The 25,607-nt window shown below is 50.3% G+C and overlaps 2 protein-coding genes across 4 annotated transcripts; both read right to left on the bottom strand.

Moving 5' to 3' along the window:
* Window positions 1-393: 393 nt before the first annotated feature.
* Window positions 394-15,271, bottom strand: TUT1 (terminal uridylyl transferase 1, U6 snRNA-specific). 3 transcript variants are annotated; one of them, XM_060303081.1, is made up of 10 exons: window positions 15,085-15,222; window positions 13,545-14,052; window positions 13,277-13,467; window positions 4,992-5,307; window positions 4,707-4,807; window positions 3,183-3,652; window positions 2,506-2,615; window positions 2,227-2,337; window positions 1,951-2,043; window positions 394-1,581 (listed from the first exon to the last, which is right to left on the bottom strand). In XM_060303081.1, exons 3-10 carry the CDS (start codon window positions 13,289-13,291, stop codon window positions 437-439), a joined length of 2,361 nt encoding a protein of 786 aa, XP_060159064.1. In that variant the 5' UTR covers window positions 13,292-13,467; window positions 13,545-14,052; window positions 15,085-15,222; the 3' UTR covers window positions 394-436. The 3 variants fall into 3 exon arrangements, with proteins under 3 accessions (XP_060159064.1, XP_030689789.2, XP_030689790.2); XM_030833929.3 differs by lacking the exon at window positions 13,545-14,052 and having other exon boundaries at window positions 15,085-15,269; XM_030833930.3 differs by lacking the exons at window positions 13,277-13,467; window positions 13,545-14,052 and having other exon boundaries at window positions 15,085-15,271.
* Window positions 15,272-17,151: 1,880 nt separating this feature from the next.
* Window positions 17,152-25,472, bottom strand: MTA2 (metastasis associated 1 family member 2). The gene is made up of 18 exons (XM_030833892.3): window positions 24,810-25,472; window positions 23,990-24,057; window positions 23,476-23,569; window positions 21,769-21,886; window positions 21,572-21,635; window positions 21,270-21,387; window positions 20,891-20,993; window positions 20,610-20,709; window positions 20,247-20,435; window positions 20,069-20,143; window positions 19,891-19,949; window positions 19,631-19,728; window positions 19,375-19,514; window positions 18,879-19,107; window positions 18,593-18,682; window positions 18,140-18,258; window positions 17,897-18,039; window positions 17,152-17,668 (listed from the first exon to the last, which is right to left on the bottom strand). The coding sequence occupies exons 1-18, from the start codon at window positions 24,835-24,837 to the stop codon at window positions 17,503-17,505; spliced, it is 2,001 nt and encodes a 666-aa protein (XP_030689752.1). The 5' UTR covers window positions 24,838-25,472; the 3' UTR covers window positions 17,152-17,502.
* Between the last annotated feature and the right edge of the window lie 135 nt (window positions 25,473-25,607).

The following is a 25,607-nucleotide window of genomic DNA, read 5'->3' as shown; positions in this document are numbered from 1 at the left end:
AAGGGCTGACAATTCAATGGATGGGTCGCCCTTTACCCATGCTCAGATCTGAACCCAATTTAAGAACAAGATGAATTCTATTAAGTGAGAGAATGAAGAACCCTGAATCCAAATTTCAAGCCCTGTCACCATTCACAACTCTGGGCAGTAAGGTAAATGTGGAAGCAAACTTGGTACTTCTCAGGTGCTGCTCAAGCCACCCACCCAGCACTCCATCTTTCCAGAACTCTACTGAGTGGGTCCAGGTGCCAAACACACACTCCTCCTGGGCTCTGAAGGAAACATACTGAGAGACCTATCTTAGGGTGGCGAGAGAGGGTACCTGGGAGAGGCTGCATTAAGCACTGGGGGGAAGGAGGATTATTACCAGGTGGAAATTAGCAGAAACTAGCGTTTATTAAACTAGCAGCTTTATTGCCCTTTACGGTCCCCATCTTCACTTGAGCAGGTTTCGAAGTGCTTGAGGGAGGAAAACCTGTAAGAAATGATGGAGATCAGGGAACAGGCCTTGAGAATCCCGGAGTGGGGTCACAGTGAGAGCCTGGTCAGCCTGGGAGACAGACACCACGAAGGTCAGGAGTGGCTCGGCCCCTGGCGTCTGTTCAGTACCGCTCAGGCCTCGCAGCTGCCGGGTGACCCGAGCCTCAGTTGCCAGCCACTCTGCTCCTGTGCCAGCACCAGCTCCACCTCCTTCCTTGATTTGCTGCAAGCGTCTTCGGGCACGCCGCCGCCCCTGCCACACTCGGTGGCACAAGGCACAGCGCCAGCCCACTGAGGAGAGCAACGCCCCCTTCCCTGCCTCGGCCTGAGACCCTTCTTGGGCTGCCTCAGGTCCTCTGGGCCCCTGCTCAGCCTGCGCTGCGGGGCCTGACCGCCCCTCTTCTCCAGTGCCTAGATGCTTTCCGGTCATCGGGGCCAGCTCCCCTGGCTGCCCAGGGCTCCTCATGGCCCAGTCTTGCACTGACTCTCCAGCCTCTATCGCCATTTCTTCCACCCCATCTTCACTGTGGCCCCCTGCACGTCCCTGCTGTTCCTCCTGCCCCCCCTCACAGCTTTTCTGTCCCTCTAGTTTCAATCTTTTGCTTGTCCCTCCCTGGGAAGGCTCCCCAGTCCCACCTCCCTCTGACCGCAGTCTCTTGGTTCCCTGTTCTATATGGCACCCCAAAGCCTCCTGTAACACCTGGGCCAGGGCAGCAGTGAGCTGGGTGAAGGGAGCGGGGGGTAAGGGGATGGGTGTTGCAGACAGCAGGGAGCTAGGGGAGCTGGGCTGCAGAAGGGGAAGCAGCCCCCAGTCCCGACCCCGGGAGGAACGGCACTGGTACTGGAGGCTTCGGCAGTAACTGGCTGCCGCCTGGCAGCAGTTCTGTAGCCGCCCGACCACCCGGCTGGTCACGTTGGCTGCCACGTTGTGACTCAGGTCAAAGGGGTCCTGGAGATTCATGGGACCGAGGCGCAGACCCTCCCAGAGATTAAAGGGCAGGCCCCCTGCCACAGGCAGTGCCTGACCCTCCCGCAGGGACAGCAGTGAGCCACGAAGATCCCAACCAGAGACGCAGGAGAAGAACTGGGCCAGCAGGGAACCTGGAGGAACAGAAAACCCAGGGAAAAGGGGTCACCTGGAGGCCAGAAGTGAGATCAGCCCTGTGCCAGAGCCATTCCCTTAGCTGGACTTTCTTTTTCCCTCCCAAGTGGCTCAGAAGAGTGCCAGGGCCAGGCTCCTCTGATCCCTATAAACAGGAGGTCACACCTCTCTCCCGTGGCGCTCCCAGATACGCCCCTTCCCCTCGCCAGCAGCATGGCCTCGGGCAAGCCACTCAATTACTCCAAGGCATGGTTTCTTCATCTGTTAAGTAGCAATAACAATATTAGCTATCCCACGAGGTTGCTGTGTGCCAGTAACTGTGTCATTAGCACCATTTATTAGTCCTCTCCCAGGCTCCCCAAACTCACTCGGGGGCTCCTTATTGGTGCTGGGCTCCAGTCTCGAGGCATCCCTGGGAAAACTACAGTCCCAGCCATCAACCTCCACCTGTTCGCCCTCACCTATGAAAGTAAAAAAAGGTGAGGGTGAGCCTGGAAGCACGAAGATTAAGGGGGGGCGGGGGAGGCTGGATATGGGAGTGATAGCAGAGATCTCATTCCCAGGGAAGCTCAATATGTCTAAGTGAGATGAAGAAGAGAGATGAAGCTCACGAGACAGAGCGGGTGGAGGCCGGGCTACTGTACCTGCTTTCTGGGTGAGCTGGGACACAGTGGGCAACACAGGAGGGTCCCTGGTCTGAAGGAAATAGATCACGAGCAAGGTCAGGGCGTAGTTATTGAGAAGTGGGCCACTCCCTGGGTAAATAATCAATTAATTCCGGTTAGATTAGAGGCGGTTCTGATCCCCTCCTTGGCAGTTTTCGCAACCCTGGTTCCTGTACCTGCCACCTTCCTTCTCTCCCTGAGTCCCTGCCTCTGCCCCGACACGAACACAGCCCCAAGTCTGTCCTGATTCATTCTCACCTGACAGCCCTCGACCCTGAGCCCAGCAGCGCAGAGTGTACACAAGGGGCCGTACTCGCCCATCCAGCTCAGAGCAGAGGCTCAGGAAGCGGGAGTTATGCAGGGCCAGCCTGGGACAGAGGGGGGGACAAGGGTGTTAGGGCTCAGGAACCTATCACCCCCAGCTCTTATTCCAGGCTTGTGTAATGGGGGCCAGCTGGAAGAAGGCCAACAGAGGGTTTCCCGAGTTTTCTGACATGGTCTGGAGAGAGTATGTACAAAAGAACATCAAACGTGTCTGGGAAACACTACATCCTATAAATGTCTTAGTTACAGAGCATGTTATTGTAAGACTGATCAGAGCCTTTACTATGCAAAGAAAGATAGGAAGGGAGGGAGAGGGAGGAAAGAGGAAGTGGGGGAGAGGGAGGGAAGGGAGAAACCTGCCTGTGTTTAACTCAGCATTTCCCAATGCTAAAACTTATTCAACCATGGAACTCTTTCCTAAATCCTTAAAAACAGTATCCCAAGAAACACACTTTCCAAACATTGAAATGAAAGCCAGACATGAGATGAGCATCAGAAAGACAGACAGAACCAAATAAGGACAACCAAAGGCTCAGCTGGTGCAGGGCACCCTCCTCAACCTCCCCAGAGTGCCCATCCGGCCTTCCCCGCCACCCCCCAAACAAAGGTACCGGTTACTGAGGGAGACGTCACCGTGGAGACCTGAAGGCCGATGGCAGAACTTGACCACAGGGCGTCGGGCAGATGGCACAGTTTGGACTCGGTACACTCCAGGGACACAGCGCCGAAGAATGGATCCCACCAGCTCCAGCATGGCTCCCCCTTCTGCTTTCTCCCCCTTCAGGGCCTCTGCCAGTTCCATGGCCTTCCCCAGGTCCCCCTCTCCCAGGTCCTCCTGCAGTGGCGAGGATGGAGGCAGGGACTGGGGAGAGGCGAGGGTCTCAGAGGCCAAAGCAGAGTCTGGAGTCCGGGGTGCCAGAGAGGAGGAAGGGACTTCACAGTCCAGGGCTTCCGAGTCTTGGGGAGAAGCTGGAGGCTGTGAGTCTGGAGGGGAGGCTGGGATGCAGGCCAGGGCTTGAGGATCCAGTGGGGATGCAAGGGCCGAGTCCAGGGATGGAGATTCTGCAGCCTTTGGGGCTGGCTGTGGATGGAAACGAGCTGAGTAACTGCCTCACCTGCGGTCCCCTAACCAGGGAACATTCCATCCCTAAGATATACCTATTACTGCTTATTATGTGCCAGGCTCTATTCTAAAGGCTTTATAAATATCAACTCATTTAACCTTCACAAGCTTTTTTTTTTTTTTTTTTTTTTTTTTTGCAGTACGTGGGCCTCTCATTGTTGTGGCCTCTTCCGTTGTGGAGCAAAGGCTCTGGACGCGCAGGCTCAGCGGCCATGGCCCACGGGCCCAGCCGCTCCGCGGCATGTGGGATCTTCCCGGACCGGGGCACGAACCCGTGTCCCCTGCATTGGCAGGCGGACTCTCAACCACTGCGCCACCAGTGAAGCCCTCACAAGCCTTTTTAAAAATTAACCTTTTAATGCCATAAAATAAACGGTCAGTATTTTAGAAAAACGTTATTGTCATGAAAAACAAAAAAAGGCAGAGGAACTGTTCCAGATTAAATAAGACTAAAAAGGGAATTCCCTGGTGGTCCAGTGGTTAGGAATCCAGTGCGTTTCCACTGCAGGGGGCACGGGTTCAATCCCTGGTGGGGGAACTAAGATCTGTAAGCTGTGAGGTGCAGCAAAAAAAAAAACCTTCTGTGGGTGAGAGGTATATGGGAACTCTGTACTTTCTGCTCAATTTTGTTATGAACCTAAAACAGCTCTAAAAAATAGTCTATTTAAAAAATAATGACCCTTTCCTATTCCCAAGGCAGGATCTGTACATTACATGTTAGAAAACACAGATAAGCAAAAACATACCCCATTATCTCCCCAAATAAGATATTATACATGCTATTTTGAAATCTGTTTTTTTCCCTGTTACAAATGCCATTTATCCCATGTTGATTCATCTTATCCTATCCAATATCCATACATATTCACATTTCTCCAATTATAATAACCCTTTCAGGCAGGTCCTATTACCCCCATTTTATAGATGAGGAATTAAGGCACGAGAGGTCAAGTGTTTGCCCAGACATGACCATTTCCACTGACTCTTCACAGCTGCCTCCATGGTCACATACCTGGGGCTCGTCCAAGTCCCCCAGATCCAGGAAGAGGTCAAGATCACAGCCATGGACGTCAAAGCTGTTTATGGAAGAGCCAAAAGGATGGACCACACAGCCTGGGTGCCAAGCAGAGAATAAAGGTCAAGAGACACTGCAGGGAGTAAGTGGTGGAAGAACAAAATGGGGCACAAAGATGGAAAAGCAGGCAAATGAACACCACTAGCTGAGGGAGGACTGGAGATGCAAACACAGGGGAGGAAGGACAGGGAGGGCTCAGACACAGTGAGGGAGGTGACGCACCAGGGAAGAACTCTGTGAAGACCTCCTGTACCAGGGCCACCACGAGGCTCCGAAGCTGCCGCTCAGCCTCAGACAGCTCCCTCAGCCCCACGAGCTTCGCCATTTGTGCCTCCACGTCCGGGGCCTCCGCTAGTGCTTTTGCCAGCTGGTGACTGTCGGGGGCCACTCCTTTGGGGGACTTGGAGGCTGGGCTCTGGAACTCTTTCTGCTCCCGTGGCCGGACCCTCAGGCGATGTCCTCCCAAGCTGTGCTGGGGCTGTGAGAGAACAGCTTCCCGGGCACCCACGTCCCCCATCTCCACAATGGCAAACACTCCCTGTCAAACCACAAGAGGGACAATGATGATGGTTTTAGAACCTAGAATCCAAACACATGGTCTGACAGTGGGTGAGAATCTTTAAAATGGGGACCACCATATAAATTGGGAAATTTGTTTGCTGTTTCCATAACATCAGAGAACATATTTATTTATTTATTTAGGCCACGCCTCGAGGCTTATGGGATCTTAGTTCCCCTACCAGGGATTGAACCCATGCCCTTGGCAGCAAAAGCGTGGAGTCCTAATCACTGGACCGCCAGGGAATTCCCACCAGGGAACATATTTAGAAAAGCAATTATCTCCTTCACTCAAATCGCATACATTTTATTCTCACCCAAGCCTGCCTCTGAAAAACCTCATTTTACCTATTTTATAAAACCCCCGTCTTCCCAATGACATTTCACTGGTAATACTGTGACTCACCCCCTAACTTTTCCTGCTTTAATTAGACTCTTTTAATATTAAGAATCCATGTAGGGTCTTCCCTGGTGGTGCAGTGGTTGGGAGTCCACCTGCCGATGCGGGGGACGCGGGTTCGTGCCCCGGTCCGGGAGGATCCCACATGCCACGGAGCGGCTGGGCCCGTGAGCCACGGCCGCTGGGCCTGCGCGTCCGGAGCCTGTGCTCCGCAGTGGGAGGGGCCGCAGCGGTTGAGAGGCCCGTGTACCACAAAAAAAAAAAAAAAAAAAAAAAAGAATCCATGTAATGATCACTGTGTTAGGCATAAATATAAACATATAAACCCTATCTTCAACAAACTTACCAGCAATATGACAGCACTGCTGCTATGATTTGGTTGAGTTTAATGATATTCATTGGGTCATTTTTTTTTTTAAGGTAAAACGTTAGCAGGAGCAGAAAAAATATAACTGCTCTGGCAAAAGGCCATATTTTTTTATATTTTCTTCACTGGTAAAGCTAGAACCTCATCCTGCTTATACAAAGGTACTCTCTACAGTAATCAAGACAGTGTGGTACTAGTGACAGAACTTTAGCTAAACTCACTAAGAAAAAAAAGAGAGAAGCCTCTGATAAATAAAATCAGAAATGAAAGAGGAGAAATAATAACGGATACCACAGAAATACAAAGGGTAAGAGAATATTATGAATATGAAAAGCTATACACCAACAAACCTACAAAGGGACAACCTAGAAGAAAGGGACAAATTCTTAGAATCACACAACCTTCAAAGACTGAATCATGAAGAAATGGAAAACCTGAATAGACTGATCACGAGTAAGGAGAATGAAACAGTAATCAAAAAGTTTCCCAAAAAACGAAAGTCCAGGACCATCAAAGACTTAATACCTATCCTTCTCAAACTATTCCAAAATATTGAAGAGGAGGGAACGCTTCCTAACCTTTTTTTTTTTGGTGGGGGGGTACATGGGCCTCTCACTGTTGTGGCCTCTCCCGTCGTTGCGGAGCACAGGCTCCGGACGCACAGGCTCAGTGGCCATGGCTCACGGGCCCAGCCGCTCCACAGCATGTGGGATCTTCCCGGACCAGGGCACGAACCCATGTCCCCTGCATCGGCAGGCGGACTCTCAACCACTGCACCACCAGGAAAGCCCCCTAACTTATTTTTACAAGGCCAACATCACCGATACCAAAACCATACAAAGACAACACAAAAAAAGAAAACTACAGGCTAATATCTCTTGGGAACATAGATGCAAAAATGCTCAACAAAGTATTAGCAAATACAATACAATAATACCTTAAAAGGATCATACACACCATCAAGCGGGACGCAGGGATGGTTCAACAACCATGAATCAATCAACAAGACACATACTTTAACAAACTGAAGAATAAAAATAGGATCATCTCAGTAGATGTAGAAAAAGCATTTGACAAGATTCATTACCCATTTATGATAGAAACTCTCAATAAAATGGGTAGAGAAGGAATGCACCTCAATATAATAAAAGTCATATATGACAAACCCATAGCTAACATCATACTCAATGGTGAAAATCTGAAAGCTATCAGAAACAAGACAAGGATGCCCACTCTCACCACTCTTATTCAAAACAGTATTGAAGTCCTAGCCAGATCAATTAGACAAGAAAAAGAAATAAAAGGCATCAAATTGGGAAGGAGAAGCAAAACCATCACGATTTGCAGTTGACATGACTTTATATATAGAAAACCTTAAAGACTCTACCAAAACCCACTAGAAATAATAAATGAATACAGCAAAGTTGCAGGGTACAAAAATCTGTTCTCTTTCTATATGCTAACAATCAGCCAGCAGAAAGAAAAATTAAGAAAACTATTTACGATCACAACAGAAATAATAAAATACCTAGGAATAAACTTAAAGGAGGTGAAAGACATATACACTGAAAACTATAAGACATTGTTGAAAAAAACTGAAAAAGACACAAATAAATAGAAAAACATTCCATGTTCATGGATTGGAAGAATTAACATTGTCAAAATGTCCTAAGGCAATCTACAGATTCAATGCAATCCCTATCAAAATCCCAAGGAGGGCTTCCCTGGTGGCGCAGTGGTTGAGAGTCCACCTGCTGATGCAGGGGACATGGGTTCGTGCCCTGGTCCAGGAAGATCCCACATGCCGTGGAGCGGCTAGGCCCATGAGCCATGGCCGCTGAGCCTGCGCGTCTGGAGCCTGTGCTCCGCAACGGGAGAGGCCACAACAGTGAGAGGCCTACGTACCTCAAAAAAAAAAAAAAAAAAAAATCCCAAGGACATTTTTCACAAAAATAGAACAAAAAATTCTAAAATTTATAGGAACCACAAAAGACCCCAAATAGCCAAAGCAATCCTGAGAAAAAAGAACAAAACTGGAGGTATCACACGCCCTGATTTCAAACTATATTACAAAATCATAATAAGCAAAACAGCATGGTACTGGCAGAAAAACAGACACACAGATCAATGGAACAGAACTGAGAGCCCAGAAATAAACCCACATGTATATGGACAATTAATTTACAACAAGGAGCAAAGAACATACAATGGAGTAAGAACAGTCTCCTCAATAAACAGAGTTCAGAAAACTTGACAGCCACATGCAAAAAATGAAACTAGATCACTATCTCACACCACACACAAAAATAAACTCAAAATAGATTAAAGACTTGAATGTAACACTTGAAACCATAAAACTCCTAGAAGAAAACACTGGCAGTAAGCTCTTTGATACTGTTCTTAATATCTTCCTAGATATGTCTCCTCAAGCAAGAGAAACAAAAGCAAAAATAAACAAATGGGACGACATCAAACTAAAAAGCTTCTGCACAACAAAGGAAACCATCAATAAAATAAAAAGACAACCCACCAAATGGGAGAAGATATTTGCAAATGATATATCTGATAATGGGCTGATATCCAAAATACATAAAGAACTTATACAACTCAACCAAAATTTTAAAAACAAAGAGACTGGACTTCCCTGGTGGCGCAGTGGTTAAGAATCCGCCTGTCAAGGCAGGGGACATGGATTTGAGCCCTGGTCCGGGAAGATCCTACATGCCGCAGAGCAACTAAGCCCACGCGCCACAACTACTGAGCCTGTGTTCTAGAGCCCGCGAGCCACAACTACTGAGCCCACGTGCCACAACTAATGAAGCCAGCGTGCCTAGAGCCCATGCTCCACAACAAGAGAAGCCACCGCAAGGGAGAGTAGCCCCCGCCTGCCACAACTAGAGAAAGCCCGTGCACAGCAATGAAGCCCCAACACAGCCAAAAAAAAAAAGATTAAAAAAAAAAAAAACTACAATGAGATATCACCTCATGCCTATTAGAATGGGTATTATCAAAAAGGCAAGAAATAAGTCTCGGTGAGGATGTGGAGAAAAGGGAACCCTCGTGCACTGTTGGGAATATAAAGTGGTTCAGCCGCTATGGAAAACAGTATGGAGATTCCTCAAAAAAATTAATACTAAAATTACCATTCAATCCAGCAATTCCACTCCTGGGTTATTATACAAAGAAAATGAAAACGCTAATTTGAAAAGATATATGAGGGCTTCCCTGGTGGCGCAGTGGTTGAGAGCCCGCCTGCCGATGCAGGGGACACGGGTTCGTGCCCCGGTCTGGGAAGATCCCACGTGCCACGGAGCGGCTGGGCCCGTGAGCCATGGCCGCTGAGCCTGCGTGTCCGGAGCCTGTGCTCCACAACGGGAGAGGCCACAACAGTGAGAGGCCCGTGTACAGGGAAAAAAAAAAAAAAGATATATGCACCCCTATGTTCACTGCGGCATTATTTACAATAGCCAAGGTATGGAAACAACCTAAGTGCCCCTGAATGGATGAATGGATAAAGAAGATGAGGTGTATATATACAATAGAATATTAGAGTATTACTCATCCTGCATGCATGCCACAACTAAGAAGTCCGCATGCTGCAACTAAAAGATCCCACGTGCCTCAACAAAGATCCTGCGTGCTGCAACTAAGACCCAGCGCAGCCAAAATAAATACGTAAATAAATAAAGTTTTTTAAAAAATAAAGTACTATATGTACCATAAAAACATCTATTAAATAGATAAATAAATAAATGAACAAACCAAACAAAAACAAACACATAGATACAGAGAGGAGTAGTGATTATCAGAGGGGAAGAAGCAGAGCAAAATGCGTAAAGGGGATCAACTGTATGGTGATGGATGGAAACTAAATTTTTGGTGGTGACCATACTGTAGGGTATACAGAAATAGAAATATAATGTTGTACACATAAAATTTATATAATGTTACAAACCAACGTTACCTCAACTAAAAAAAACTTTTTTTTTTGGCCATGCCGCACAGCTCACGGGATCTTAGTCCCCTGACTAGGGATTGAACCCAGGCCCTGACAGCCAAAGCGCTGAGTCCTAACCACGGTACCACCAGGAAGTTCCCAAACAATTTTTTAATTAAAAAAAAAAAAAAAAAGATAGTGTGGTACTGGCATAGAGATAGACATTCACAACTTCCCTGGTGGTGCAGTGGTTAAGAATCCACCTGCCAAGGCAGGGGACACAGGTTCGAGCCCTGGTCCAGGAAGATCCCACATGCTGCAGTGCAACTATGCCCACGAGCCACAACTACTGAAGCCCACGCTCCCGAGCCCATGCTCTGCAACAAAGAGAAGCCACCGCAATGAGATGCCTGTGCACCACAACGAAGGGTTAGCCCCTGCTCGCCACAACTAGAGAAAGCCCGCATGCAGCAATGAAGACCCAATGCAGCCAAAAATTATTTTTTTTAAAAAAAAGACAGACATTCAGATGAAGAGAATGTAATTGAGACTCCAGAAATAAACTCGTACATCTATGACCAACTGATTTTCAACAAAGGTGTTAAGACCATTCAATGGGAAAAGAACAGTCTTCTCAACTGGGATAACTGGATAACCACATGTAAAAGAATGATGTTGGACCCCTACCTCACGCCATATACAAAAATTAACCAGAGGGATGGCTTCACCAGCACACAGGCCTGAATCACAATTGGAGAATGACAGATAATAGATTCACAGTTTCTTTTTGGGGTGATAAAAAACATTCTGGAATTAGATCATATGATGGTTGCAGAATCTTCCAAATATACTAACAAACAGTGAATTATATATCTTAATAATATATAATATCAATTGACAATACAAGGAGGGGAAAAAGAAAAGGGGGTCCCCCGTCTACCCTCACTTCTACCCTATGTCAAATAGCACAAAGAACCAAAGTGAAACTAAGGAGAAAGGCAGCCACTTGGGCCTGCCCAAGTGAATCTTCTGATTCTGAGGAATCACACAGCTCAACAGACTGCAGTGCAACAGCAAGTTTGCAGCCGAAGCCCCAGCTAGCAATTAGGTGTCTCTTTGCTTGGCCTTGTCTGTGTGCACATATTTCTCTCAAGAACGGCACAAAAGGCATCAGGGAGGGTGGGATAAGCAGATTCAGAAGGATGTATCCCGGCCATTTTTCTCCTCTCAATACCAGCATCCCCAACTACAGCCACTATTTACTGAGGTCTTTATTTTTTTTTTGCAAGTTGTTTTTTTTTTTTTTAGGCCGCGCTGTGTGGTATGCAAGATCTTAGTTCCACGACCAGGGACTGAACCCGTGCCCCCTGAGGGCTTACTATTAACCGAACAGTTCACGTAAGCTATCTCAAAGTCTCATAAGATTCCTACAACAAGGTATGTGTTATTATTCCCTTTTTACAAATTAAGCAGCTGAAACTCAGAGAGGTTAAGTAACTCGTGACTGCCTCCCAAGTAGGGACTCCCTCAAATCTCCAACTTCCCCAGTGATGATCTCAAGGAAATGTTGTGGAGATTAAATAAGATATACAGTACTTAGGGCTTCCCTGGTGGCGCAGTGGTTGAGAGTCCGCCTGCCGAAGCAGGGGACACGGGTTCATGCCCCGGTCCGGGAAGATCCCACATGCCGCGGAGCGGCTGGGCCTGTGAGCCATGGCCGCTGGGCCTGCGCGTCCAGAGCCTGTGCTCCGCAACGGGAGAGGCCACAACAGTGAGAGGCCCGCGTACCGGAAAAAAAAAAAAAAAGATATACGGTACTTAGCATATAATTGGTGCATAACAATTGCTCCATAAAAATTTTAGTCATTATTGTTATAATTATTGATAGAAGCCTCAAAAACTTGAGGTTTAAATTCAGGAAAAGATCTTTCTTTACAATTGAAATAAATATGAACAAAAATGGTGGCATTGAGCTTTCTGAAGAGTTCACCTGGGACAGACACTGCCAATTGCCCACCCAATATACATTCTCCCAACTTCCTTACTAACAGAACCCTGCTTTTTGCTCAGAGGGGCAAAGTGCCCAGCTAAGAAAACTTCATTTCCCAGGCTTCCCTGTAGCTAGGAGTAACCAGGCAATAGACAGGGTTCTGGACAATGAAATATAAGGAGATGTCTGCTGAAGAGGCCTCTGAGAAATATTTTCCTGGGAAATAAAGAAAGCGGGGGAAGGGATCAGACTCAGATGACCCTAGCCTTTGATAGTCTGCCCTTCAACCTGCTGCTGCTTCTTGTCGGAAGATGTGGAACCAGCATAATCACAACTATGAAGTGAGAGCCATATGCCCATAATGACAGAGCAGGAAAACAGTAAAATCTTGGACGGCCCAGGTCTGGACTTCTTGTTATAAGAGAACAACTGAACCCTGTTTGTTTAAACCATTGTGAGTCGGTTGCTGAATGCAATTTCTAAGAAAAACAGACCCCACGGCGTGGTAAAAGAAGACCTGAGCTGCTAAGTAGATTTGGGATCATCTAAGCCCACAAAACCAGAGTGTAGCCTCAGAGCTACAATATGACCACGGAGCACATCACCACAACGGCAGACTTTTTCCAGGGGACTAGAGAGACTCTGACAAAAGGTCGGCATGGAAGCAAGACAAAAAGGACCACAAAGAACAAGTCTGTTTGTCTTGCATTGTCCAGACGACAGGGTATTCTGACCGGATGACCTCAGTACCTTTCAGCATAAGTTAATAAACTGCTAGCTGGTTTATCAACCAGTTTCTTGAAGGGTTAGGATAGATCTCCCAATGGTGTGGTCTTAAAGCACCCACTTCACTGTAGTAGTTACTCATTTAATTGTCTACTTCCTCCACTAGACTGTAAGGTCTGTGCAAGCAGGGACCATGACTAACCTATGCACTACTCAGAATGCAGTTCTAAGCAGTGCCTAGTACAAAGTTAGCAGCTAATAAATATTTGGCATATGAAAGACTGACTGAATAAATAAATGACCAACAAGTTCCCCAGTGACTAATTCTGACGAACTGATAAAATCCAAGCAGGGGTGGGGGGGCGAGGGTGAGAGACTCACAAAGCTGGACTAGCCCAAGTACTGGAGTGTCCACCAAGGGCAAGCCACATTAGGAACCAGCAGAAACAGGCTGCTGGTCTCCCGCCCCATTTCTTTTGGTGTGCAGGACACCTGACTCATTCTTTACCCCCAGAGCCACTCACTCTACCTTGTCCTTGTCCATGACAACACTGGCCACAGGTCCAAATGCCTGGAAGTACTCAGAGAGCTGAGCAGAACCCACATCCCGGGGAAAGCCACTGACAAACACGCTTCGAAGTCCCTGGGCCTTTCGAGCAGCTCGTAGTTCTACCAGGTGCCGGTGCTTTCGGCCTCCCAGGTGGGCCTCTAGGCTGGGTCCTGCAAAGACAAACGTGAGGACAAAAACATCCGAATTGCTCTTCAGTGTACCTACCCCGACTTTTTTCTCGGCATACCTAGATCCTACTGATTCTTCCAAGCCATAGAAAATGTGGCATTTGAATGACAAAGTCCTGGCTCCTTGCAGCTTCCTCTCTCGTCCATTTGTCTATATAAAGCATTTTAAGTGGTTCCCAGGAGAACTGGCTGTACACAAGTATTTCTTTTTTTTTTTCAATTTCTTTTTTTTTTTTTTTTTTTGGCTGCATTGGGTCTTCGTTGCAGTGTGAGGGCTTCTCATTGCAGTGGCTTCTCTTGTTGTGGAGCGCGGGCTCTAGGCGCACGGGTTTCAGTAGTTGTGGCACATGGGTTCAGTAGCTGTGGCTCGCAGGCTCTAGAGTGCAGGCTCAGTAGTTGTGGTGCACGGGCTTAGTTGCTCTACATCGTGTGGGATCTTCCCGGACCGGGGCTGGAACCTGTGTCCCCTGCATTGGCAGGCGGATTCTTAACCAGTGCGCCACCGGGGCAGCCCCACAAGTATTTCTTAAACCATCTACAAGTGCTAGGTAGAGCAACACCTGCACACTGTAAAGAAATTAACAGGTAACTTATCTAGGTCATTTATAGAAGAACTAAATAAATCAGGACCCTAGACTATTTATCATTTCTGGGTATATTATAGAGATTACAAGTGCAGGATCAGAAGTCACACTACCCAGAATCAAATCCCAGCTCTGTCAAGCTGTGCGAAATCTTGGGCAACTTACTTAACCTCGCTGTTCATGTCTCCTCAGGTATAAAATGGAGATAATAATAGTACCTACCACATTGATATTATTCATATATAGCACTTGCCTGAGAGTCTGGTACATGGTGAATGCGGGAAAACTTAGCTGATTTTTAAATTTTTATTACATTTTGAGTCAGCTGCTTGATGTCACCAGTGTATATGTGGGGCCAGAGAAGACTATCCTGGATTTCTGGCTTGCCCTACTGGACAAGTGGTAGTGCCATTCACAAAGGAAAAGAATGAAAGATCATGTTTAGGGGAGATTATGATTCCAGACTTCAAAAGTGGAATATGAGGTTTCATTGAGCTTCTCACGCTGTCATAAAAGGACCTTGTCTCCTTTTCCAAACCCACGTTCCAAACATGCATACCATACTACTTCACCCATCTCTGCCTTTGGGAAGCTCCTCTGTAGGGCTTCCCTCACTTAATTACTACCTTCTCTGTGACCGGGCAGCTTTCCAAACACATCTATAAGGTACTGAAATTGTTTCCATCTCTAGGTGGTGAGCTCCTTCATCTCTAAATCCCCTCTCCCCGCTCTAGAACCCAGCGGAGTAGCAGGCACAAAGGGAATATCCAATAGATGACGGTTAAAGAGAAAATAAAATAACGAAACTTCTGTCGTCGAGATTTCGGATACTGGGAAGCTGGGGTGTAAGATGGTGGGACTCTCCCCCACTCTGTAATCCCTTCGGACAGCGGAGAGAAAACGGAGGTGAGACCCTACCAACCGACTTGGCAAGAACTATGACCTATAACCCTAACTTTCGCTAGGACCCAAAGACGAAAGCCCATAAACACCCCCCTCACTAGCCACCGCTTACGGTTGGCCGTAGTGACGTGGCAGAGGCAGCAGCGGAAACCCCCGCGAGGCAGCGGTTCGACATCCGAATCCACCGCAGCCATCCCAACTGTCCGGTACTAACAAAATGCAACCACTTCGGCCACGACCGGAACTCACTTCTACAAATTGCACCATGCTGGGAAGCAACTTCCGCCCGTCCGATAGGAAGTGACGTAGCCGTCGCCCAATCGCGCGGTACACTCCTCCGAAAACCGAGCTCTTTCCGCTCAAGGTTCCGTTTCCAGCCCGACTTAAGCCTCTACCAGCTTTAGGAATACCATCTACGATGCTTATCTGCATGCGGTAAGCCAATTGGCGTGCTCTGAGCTGTTCAGACGTTGATTGGCCCAAAGGTCATGAATATTCATAAGGCAGCCACAGCGTGTGCCGGGCTTCTTGCCGGGCCCGCTGCTTGACGGCAGGCGGTTTCCCTGCTGGGTGGTCGAGAGCAGGCTGTGTCCTCCTTCAAGGGGCAGTAGAGACGGTATCCTCAACCCCATATTTACCTAGTGAATAAAGGCGGATCCTCCACAAAGCCCGCACTGTCCCTAGACTCCCAACCTCCTCAGGGCTGTTACCCTCTCCCTCTGCCGTCGGTCCTCTCCCAGAATGGGAGTTCTGCAACCTCTCCCTAACCCTGGTTGGGGAGCTCTGCCCCCACCGGGCACCTTCCGCACTCCACGGGCTACAGCCAGATCGCCTCTCTTCCGCGTAAGCGGGCTGCGTGGAGTGCACCCACCAGGAGCCAGAGCCACCGGCCCACTTAAAGGCATTTAGCAGAACCTGCTATGGTGGCAGCTGAGTGAAGACACTGGAGGGTGCTGCCTCCCCCTAGAATGTTATAGTGGTCAGTTCCTCCCTACACTACCAAGGTGTTGGCTCAGGGCAGGGAGGGAGGAAGAGAGCGAGGGAGGAAGAGAGCTAGGGAGGCCCCAGGGACAAGGACCATGAGATGGAGGGGCCTATCAGCTGGGCTAAGCAGCTCCTGCTGTGTTTGATCAACCCACAGCTTTCCACAGCTTCCGGCTGTGGAAAGAGCAGCGGACCTGAGGCAGACATCTCAGGATCTAACCTTGAGCAAGTCACAACTGCTGAGGCTTTTCCCCATCTCTAAAGAAAGTGCTCAAGGAGCACACAGTAGGCGTAACTTCTCGTTCTCTCTCCTAAGGTGCTCCTCTTGTTGGGACCAGCTCAAATGTCTAATCTGTCTCCCAAACTTAAAAAGGGAGGAAACAGCACTAGAGTGGGCCCCAATATCAAGGCAGTTGCTGAGGCTGCCCTTGGGGATCCTTGAAGCAGCAGTCTGTGCAAATACACCACAGACCTAGGTGATATGATCCTACAGTACACCCCAAAGTGGGCTACATCCTGCTCTGGCCTCTAACAACTCCCAGAATCCTCTAAGTAAAAAGGAGAGGGGAGGGCTTCCCTGGTGGCGCAGTGGTTGAGAGTCCGCCTGCCGATGCAGGGGACGCAGGTTCGTGCCCCGGTCTGGGAAGATCCCACATGCCGCAGAGCGGCTGGGCCCGTGAGCCACGGCCGCTGAGCCTGCGCGTCCGGAGCCTGTGCTCCGCAAGGGGAGAGGCCACAACAGTGAGAGGCCCGCGTATCGCAAAAAAAAAAAAAAATGAAAGGGGATTAAGAGTTAGGAAATAAAGAAGCACCTTCACACTCACACACACACACACACACACACACACGCATGCACACGGCAGAGAATAGCTGAGCCAGGAGGAGCTGAAGAAAACAGCTTTTTATTTGTTACTATAAGAACCAATTACAGAATCCGAGGTTAAAAAAACAGACAAAAGGTCTTTATTTCTGAGAACTGGCGTACAAAAGGCAGAGGGGACAAGGGGAGGGAAGGAAAGAGCGAGCATAGGCTGGGGTTATGGGACCTCAAACTCCAATTAGGAAAGTCCGGACACCGGACAGGAAGAGAAACCCTCAATTAGGAGAAAAAAAAAAAAAAAAAAGACATGGCAGTCATGGCAGTGCACGCCCCCCACCCCCAACCAGATACCACCACCTGATATCTGTTTACTCTTCCCCTCCCCCATCCCCTTTCACAAAGGGAGGCAAAATTTTAAAAAAATTTAAAAACCCTCCCCCCAAAACTGTCCAAGACAACTGTGGGTCCTACCCCCCAAAACAGGCTAGGTTCCCACAATGGGCCAGTTCCTGCAGTCTGCCCTCCACCACCAGGCACAGAGAAGCACTGGAAGGGGACAAGCCTCCAAGTGCTAACACCAGAGGGCGTCCAACCCCTCCAAGGACACGCTCACTTGCTCCCTCCCTCCTTCACTCCTCATTCCCTTTGATACTAAAGGGAAGGGAGGCTAGGTGCCCTGTGCACCCACCCTCTAGCTTTCAGCCCACCTCCCTTCCCCACAGATGCTCAATCTTCCAGGACAATGGGCTCACTGGTGCTGGCAGGATGTGAGGATGGAGGAAGAGGGACTGGGGGCCGCACTGCAATCAGTGGTGGCTTCACCTTCAGGGGCAAGTTGGGCCGGCGGGCAGCTCGCCGCATTTCCAGGTGGGTCAGAGCCTTCCGCAGGGCTCTGGCCAAGAAGAGAAGGGGGCAATAAAAAAGGCAAAGACCTTCAAGATGAAACCCCACATTCCACTACAATTCCACCTTCCAGCCCATTCCTTCCTAACATCCCCACCCACCCTGCACCCAGTCTTCGTGGAGCTGGTCTTGCTCAGATACTCCTTCCTACTTCCTTTCCCATATCCACCAATCTAGGTTGTCAACCTCTCAGCCCCTCCCATGGAGGGCTCCCTACCTGGTATCTTTTGTGGCCACAAACACCACAGGATTGGGTGCATCAGCTGGGTTTAGTTTCTGACGCTTGGCTGCTGGCTGTGAGCTTGAGCGAATCCCTGAGGCCAGAGGCCTTCCGTTGGCAGAGAAGGGGACTCCTGCCATCTGGAAAAGAATGGGGCAGCACAATGAGAGAGGAGACTCTCAGACACCTATCAGATACAAAAGCCCACCCAACTCGGCCCACTCCAGTCTGTCAACTCACAGTCTCATAGGCCCGTTTCACCATGATGCCCCCCAGTCCCCGGTTCTGGGTCAGCTGGTTTCTGTTGATCGGCGTCTTGGTACCCCGAGGTGTTTTTGGTTTCAGAGGTGCCTGGGCCACTGTCAGGGAAAAAAAAGAAAGGAAACCTTAGAGGACGTTCACACTTCCTCTTCTGTATGCATCCCCAAAAGCAGTGACGGGGGAGGGGTCTGGAGAGTAATCACCAGTATTTCAAAAGTCACACATGAGTATGATCTTATCAATCAATATATAGTTATACTGGATAGCATGTGAAAAGTAACATTTTTAACCTACAAAAGTACAGTCTGTTAGACTAAACCTTTTTGGACTCAGTGGGAAAGAAAAAAGCAGGGGAAGAGAAGGATCTTGATGATAAAAGGACCGGGAGCCAGACACCACCCTAAAGGTTCCCCATCCTATACCCACCCTTACCCAGATCTTTGACAATAGTTGCCAGGGGGAGCCGCACCAAAGGGTGAATCTTCAGTGGAGTCTTGGCGGCCTTAGGGAGTCGAATGGAGCCTGGAGAACAAAGATGAACGCTTTTGAAGGCGCTTCACTATTCAGGCCTCCTCTGGGGCCAGGAACCATGCCTAACCTCGTAACAAATCCTTGTGGCCTACTATCCCTACTACTGTCCTTAAACACCCAGAGAAACACTGGTCTCTGGCCAGAGCAACCCCGAACCTGCCACCAGCCCCAGCACTCCTGCCCTTACACTCTGCCTTGATGGCATTGGCATTGATGGGGGCATAAGGTCGTCGGGCAGCCCTCCTCGGTTGTAACAGGTCCCTGCACATGCGTCTGGCAAGACGGGTCAGCTTCGTGGTTTGCAGCAGGAATGTTTGCCTGTTCTTAGCCAGCAGCTTGGCCCGGTTGGCGCTGGTCGTATAGGGGGAGAGACTTTGGGCTTCGGGTCTGGATAAATGACCCCTCGAGTGTGGCTCCTGGAAGAAGGACATAGGAAAAGGGGAGAACACAGTCAGTCGCCAAGGCTCCCTTCTTCCATTCTTGATGGAGGGTCTTTTATTCCCGCCTGATCTCTTTGCTGCCATCCTGACCTGCCTGGCTCCCCAACCACTGTCCAGTACCACCCCACCCCCACCCCAGTCAAGCCATAACCTTACTGGAGCTGGGTGTTCTGGCCTTCACTTAAAGCTCACATCAATTAGCTTACTGCTCTCCCCAACCTGTCCCTCATCGTCCATCCTTACTGTGGTGCCCCGAGCAGCCCCCTCAAGCTGGGTTGGGGTCTTCAGTCCCCCGTACTTCTTCCAGTAGATCCAACAGGAAGCACAGAGGCGGCACTGCATGTTGGGTGGGCCCCAGGCATACCACTGGGCAGACTGTGTGGCTGCAGGAACATGGAGAGGAGGGAATGGTCCGGAGGCTACCTGAGCCTCTCAGGTTGCTGGGCCAGAGCAAACGCCCGGCTCACCCCCCGCATCCCTATCCCTTCCTGGAACTCACTGTGGCAACTCTCACAAGTCAGGCCCTTCTGGAATCCAGCCCCATTCATGCCAGGTTTTGAGCCCACAGAGATGATCTGGTTAGGGTTTGGTTTGGTGCTAATGGAGGAGAAACCAGGAACTGGTCAAGGAAAAGAATCCACTTCCACTTTGTCTCTGTAATTTGACAGCGTCTCCGACCCACCCCCCAACCACTTAGGAAAGCACAGGTTAGGGGCTGAGAAGGGAAACATGCCTGTCTCCCCTATCCGTCGCACTTACTAGGTGGGGATGTAGACTTGTTTTAGTTTGCTGTCTGCTTCAGCAGCTTTCAATCTTTTCTGCAGGAAGGAGAAAAAGTAAAAAGGATCAGAGCATCTCAGCAGGGAGGATGTCACCAACTTCAAAGGCAGAGGTGAGCAGGAGGCCTCTGGTCCAGCCTCCCCAGCCCAGACCTCACCTGCTGAATGTATCGGTCTGTGGTTTTCCACATGTAATAAAATTGAACTATGCTGGCCAGTGACTTCCAGGGTAGCTGAGGAGGCACAAGGAAGAAGGATGAGCTGCTATCTGGCCCCTGGTCCTGGTTCCCTCACCTGTCACCTCTTCCACCTCTCCTCCTAGTCCCATCCACTTACAAAGTCCTGGCGAATATCATTGAAATCCTTCCCGTACTTCTCCAGGGCCTCCTCAAAAAGCATGGCCTCTGAGGCTGACCATTCCTCCATCTCATCCCGACACAGCACTGGGCCCCCCTGGGGCACCAGGGTCGACATGGCCTTAGCCAGGTCGTAGCCGTTCCTTTGCAATGTATCCATGGCGTGAAACTACAGGAAAGGTGGGAAACAATGCTGATGACCTGAAACCCTCAGCACCACTCGTCTGTTGCTCTTTAAATACTCCCACTCCCTCAGAGATACCCTCCTCCCTGCAGAGTCCCAAGGCTCTGCAGGTCCCCACAAAGCCCAGCCTACCCAACTACCCACCAACTTCTTGCTCACCAGGGTGATATCTCGGGAGGCGGCGGCGGCACTCATGTGCAAGCTTGGCTGCCGAATGGAGCTGCTGCAATCTAGGGCTCTCGCGAAGGTCCCCACAGCGCTAAGGGAGAGAGTGAGGAGTCAGGGAAAGCAGAAAGCGCGAGTGGGCTGAGGAACCAAGCCAGATGAGAAAAAAGGACAACACCCAGGCCAAAAATAAATAAAGTCCATCTCTACGAACATGAATCAGAACTATGTCCACACCACCCCCAGCCCATCTGCCCCATCCACCCACCCCTCACCGGGCCACCACGAGAAACTGATCAATCTGCCGGTCTGTGAGAGGGTTGTCTGGATCCCAGACTTTCATCTCCATCTTCTGTTGGTTCCGATTATCAGATTCTCCTGGGGAATGGGGAAATGGTATCATCGGGGAGGATAATAGATGTCTTGACAAAGTAACACCTCGTCTCCTCCTTGGATTCTGTCAGCCACCTCAACTCTCAGACTTCTCTTCCCAATGTGCCCATTTGCCCCTTTCCGGTTCCTAAGGTCCCATTCTGCTACGTTCACAACACAGAGCCAGGCAGACTGTGCACCACACAACGCCAGGGCACACTATTCAGAGACTCTGATGTTACACAACCCCGTAGCCATAATACAGTGTCTCCTGCTGCATACCCTCTGCCAGGCGATCTGGGATCTCAGCTTGGTATTTGCAACCAACTCGAATCTCCCCCTGATCAGCTAGAAGTGTCTTCTGCACAGGATCAAACACCAGTGAGTAAAAAAAGCAGTCCTGGAGATGGAAAGAGAGAAGGTAAGCAGGGCAGCAGTCCTCATAGGCAGGGGGCAGTGGGGTGTATCCAGAGTTCCCAAGACAGGCAGCCCGTCAACCTGCACCTCATCCCAGTCAGACTTTCTTCTTGCCTTTCGGGGCAATACCTACTTCCCTCCCTCTTCTCCCGACACCTCTTTCTCACCTCCTTTTCCAGGTACTGGCTCAAGATATCTGTCTCATTCAAGAGGGTCACACTGCATTTCCCCCTACAGGAGGGAGGTCAGAAAACCCTGGGTGAGTTCCTCATTTCCTCTGTACAGCAGCTCCAATACACTAGTCCCTCCTTTCCACCTTCTAAATAAGTGCATGCAGGCCACAGTGGCCCTGATTGTCCCATACCTTATGTGGGTGGCTGGTAACGATTCGAATTGCCGAGAAAGAAAAAGCTCCCGGTGCTTCAGTTGATGTCGCTGCTGTTCCGACACCCCTGGCTGCTTTGATTCCTCCTCAAACTCCCCTGGGAGATTTAGGAGGAAGACGCCGAGTCAGAAACTAATTCAGAAAGAAGCCACCTTAGAAGCTCTAACCCAGGGAAAATATTTCCTGTCTCACTTGTTTTTCTCACATTCCCTAGGTACCTGCCTCTCACACCACCAGCTTTCCCTCTTAGCTTCCCCACCCCCACCCCCCTTACAAATACTCCCAACTCTCCATCACTCTTTAGGGAAGAGCTGCTGAGAGTACAAACACTGCCACAGAAATACATCACAGACCCAGGTGCCACGGCTCAGACACCACTCACACAGCACAAATCTGCTCACATGAGACCCAGCAAGAAGATCCCACCTGTCTCTTGCTAAACTAGCCTGGGGTCCAGAAATCCAAATTAAATAAATGAGTAAAAGCCCCACACAGGAGTGTGTTTACCAGTTCCTCTTTGCAAATTTCAGGAGACTTTGCTCTTAAATGTCACGTGCGACCCTAACTATCCCTTGTTTTCTACTTGGCTAACAATCGTTTGTTGTGGGGCTTTCAAGGACAGTACCTCTCAAGCCAGTGCCAACACCTTCCTCCCCAAGGAGCTGCAACTTGCCCTGAAACCTTGGTGGAAAGGGTTAATTTGGCTGGGTGCCAACCAAACAGGGAGAGGGCAAAGGAGCCACAGGCCCAGGCTCATTGGTACATTGTTCCCAGCCTCAGGGAGAAAGGGGGGTGTGCGGTAGGCTCCACCCCCTCGCCTGTGTGCTCCGGAAACCCTGCCCTAAGGCAAGGGGGACCACACCCCCCACGCCCTTTCTGATTGGACAAGGCCAAGGTCAGCCCCTGCCAGAAGGGACTGGAAACCCCAAAGGGCCGGAGAACTTGGTAGGCCCAGGTCCTCATTAACCCCTTCATGTCCAAGGCCCAAAAAAGCCTAAAATGAGAAAAATAATTTAGGAAAAACAAGAGGAAGGGAAAAGAAAGCCAAAGCAGAAAAAAGAAAAAGAAACTAAGGGAAATGGAAGAATATGTATCTGAAAAGATGATGAAAGCATAAAGAGACGTAGGATAGGGCAAAAAGAAAAGGGAAAGATGTAAAGTGGAGTAAAGGGGAAGTCAGGATAGGTGAGAAAGAGGAAAAGTGCAAGAAAACTCCTGGCTTCCTATTTATTCCCTCCCACCCATGTATCCTTACCACCTCATGACCACAAAAAAAAAAAAAAAAAAAACCTGCTTCCCTGTTACACAGGCTTCTAAGTACGATCTCTTCCTCTTCACCTGAACTTCACAGTCACCACCCATTGTCCCAACATAACCAAAACTGTCCCCCAAGAGTCCTGCTTCTCTAAAGCTCCTCCTCATCCCCTATTTAAATACTATCATCTCGTAAATACACGCTCACACACAAGCCAAATTCTGGCTTTCCTTATCATGGCCTCTCCACCCTGCTTCCAACCCAACGTGTAAAAACAGGCCTCCCTCTGCAGACCAGGCATTTACCACCCCCAAACTCACACCCCTGCCTTGGGCATGCTACCAAGAGAAACACCTGCAGAGACATGCGCAGGCTTCAGATCATGGGCAGGGGGAGACGGGGGGCCGGGGGTGGGGTACAAAGACACTTACTGGCATTACTATCAGCCAGGCTGTTGAGGCTACTAGAAATGTCCCTTCGCCGGAAAAGGCACACAACCTTTGCCTCCACATTTCCATTTGCAGTCTAAGGAGAGAAAAAATGGTGGTGAAAAGTAGTCATTTGAAAGTGGAAATGCATAAAGAGACTAACAACAGTGAGCAAGTCTAAAGGATGTAAGAAAAGCCTAAGAAATTATGACTCAAGAGATTTACATTTAAGGACAGACTTCCAAATCCCTTTCCTTGGCCCCCAAGAAACAGAATAGCAAAGTTCCCACTAAGCTCTCAATAGCCTTTCCTGAATGTGTGGAATGAATGAATGAATGAATGAATGAATATGAATGGGTACTTAGGATAGGGTTTGTGCTTTCTCTCTCCCTCTCTCTCTCTCTCTCTCTCTCTCTCTCTCATTCACCTGAAGTTAGAGACCTCAGAAGAAAGAGGAGGTTGCGGGGGGGGGGGGGGGGGGGTTGGTGGCGAGGTGGCGGGACTCTGCTCCACTCACCTTGTTGAGCTCTTCAATCCTTCTAACCAGGTAAGGATTGCTGGAGGAGTTCTCAAAATAGACGTAATCTGTAGGAGGGGGTGGGGAAGAACCGGCAAGATCAGAGGAGTAGATGGGAGAGCCGAGCACCAGGGTGGGAGGAGCGAAAGCAGGCCCGAGTAGACCAAAAGGAGATAAGGGTCGAGGTAGAGAGGACGCTTAAATGTGGAAGTGGAGAAACTAACAGAAAATAAGGAAAGGATGCCCCACCCTCCACCCCTTATCACTTAGTTCTAAAATCAGATCCTTCACTCAAAAGTGAGCCTTCAGGGGGAGACAAGAAGCAGGGGGTTCCCCAGCAGTCCCCACCACTCAGCGACGGAGTTGCATCCCAGTCTGGGCCAAGCGACTAATTGTTCACTCCTGCGCAGGGCCCCCACCTTTGCGAACCGAGGCGCACAATAACGCCTGGGAAGAGGAAACCTCCCAACGGCTCCCCCGCAGGTGGCAAAGCGGTCGCCCCGGCCCTCCGCGTCCCCTGCCTGCCCTGTCAATTCCTTCAGAACCACTTTCCCAAGCCCACTCCGCGACACCGGCGACCCCAGACTCAGCCCCGCGAGTGCCGTCGGGCCGCCCGAAGCCTCTCCGGGAGTCTCGGTGCTCAGTCGAGTCGCGATCCCCGCGCCCTCCCTCCCCTCCCTCCCGGTTCCGGTTCCGGTCCGCGTTCTGGACCATGCCGCCCCAAACGCGGCTCCCCGCGCCACTGGGTGCCAAGCCTCTCCGATCCTGGCCCCCAGCCTCTCCCGCCCCGGGCCCCGCAGCCCCTACGCCCGGTACTTACCCCCCACTCGGTACATGTTGGCCGCCATGGCCGTTCCCGCCGCCGCCTCCGGCCGCACAAAGGGGTCCGGGAGGCTCACTGGGGCAGGGCTCGAAGCGAAGCCCGGAGCGCGGGGCTGGTGCTTCACAGAAGTCTCAGTCGGGCCCGCGCAGCCGGCACCTCCGCCGCCTCAGCCGTCGCGGTTCATCCCGGCCCGCGCTGTCGCCGCCGCCTCTACCGCCTCTAGCCCGGGACGCCGAGGCCGGCGCCGGCCCGCTCGGCTTCTTCCGGAAGGAGCTCGGCTCCCGCCGGACCGGATCCAGGCTGCTGCTCCCCCCGCGCTCGCCGAGCCCCGCCAGACGTTGGACTCGGAGGGCCGCCGCGAAGGCTTGCCCTGCCCGCCTCGGGGTTCGCCTCCTTCCGGAACACCTTCGGCGGATCCGCAGAACAAGGCCCAGCGCTCGGCTCCGGTCGGAGAACTAGACCTCAAAGCTCGGCTACTTCCGGAAGAAGTTCGGCTCCCCCCGGCCAACCGCGGCCCGGCGCTCGGTTATTTCCGTTGCGGCTCGGCCCCTCCCCCGAGGGCGGGGAGAGGAGTTGGGCTTAACTCTTTCCTCGCCCCGGAGTGCTGCAGCTCCGCATGCGGCCGCGAAAGACTCGAAGCGCCCTTTGCACTTCTCGGAGTTATTTGCAAGCGGCTTTGCCCGTTATTTGCATGAAAGGTCGACGCTCCGTCACCCTTTCCGCATTCCCCTTTTCCTTGCTCCCCATCCCCACAAAGGCCTTAGGCGCCCAGCCGCACCCCACAAAAGGACCGGG

Source organism: Globicephala melas, chromosome 8 (assembly GCF_963455315.2).
Source record: "Globicephala melas chromosome 8, mGloMel1.2, whole genome shotgun sequence".
Taxonomy (NCBI): domain Eukaryota; kingdom Metazoa; phylum Chordata; class Mammalia; order Artiodactyla; family Delphinidae; genus Globicephala; species Globicephala melas.
Note: the sequence above shows the minus strand (reverse complement) of the source record. Positions and strands in the feature narration are given on the sequence as shown.

Coding starts and splice junctions, on each gene's coding strand:
- TUT1 (XM_030833929.3), bottom strand. CDS start 15,166: ATGGCTGCGGTGGATTCGGATGTCGAACCGCTGCCTCGCGGGGGTTTC. Junction 2,338..2,505: donor TCAGGGTCGAGGGCTGTCAG/GTGAGAATGAAT, acceptor TTATTTACCCAG/GGAGTGGCCCACTTCTCAAT. Junction 2,044..2,226: donor CCAGCTCACCCAGAAAGCAG/GTACAGTAGCCC, acceptor TTACTTTCATAG/GTGAGGGCGAACAGGTGGAG.
- MTA2 (XM_030833892.3), bottom strand. CDS start 24,837: ATGGCGGCCAACATGTACCGAGTGGGGG. Junction 21,887..23,475: donor CCTGGCTGATAGTAATGCCA/GTAAGTGTCTTT, acceptor TAAATCTCCCAG/GGGAGTTTGAGGAGGAATCA. Junction 21,636..21,768: donor TTACCAGCCACCCACATAAG/GTATGGGACAAT, acceptor TCCCTCCTGTAG/GGGGAAATGCAGTGTGACCC.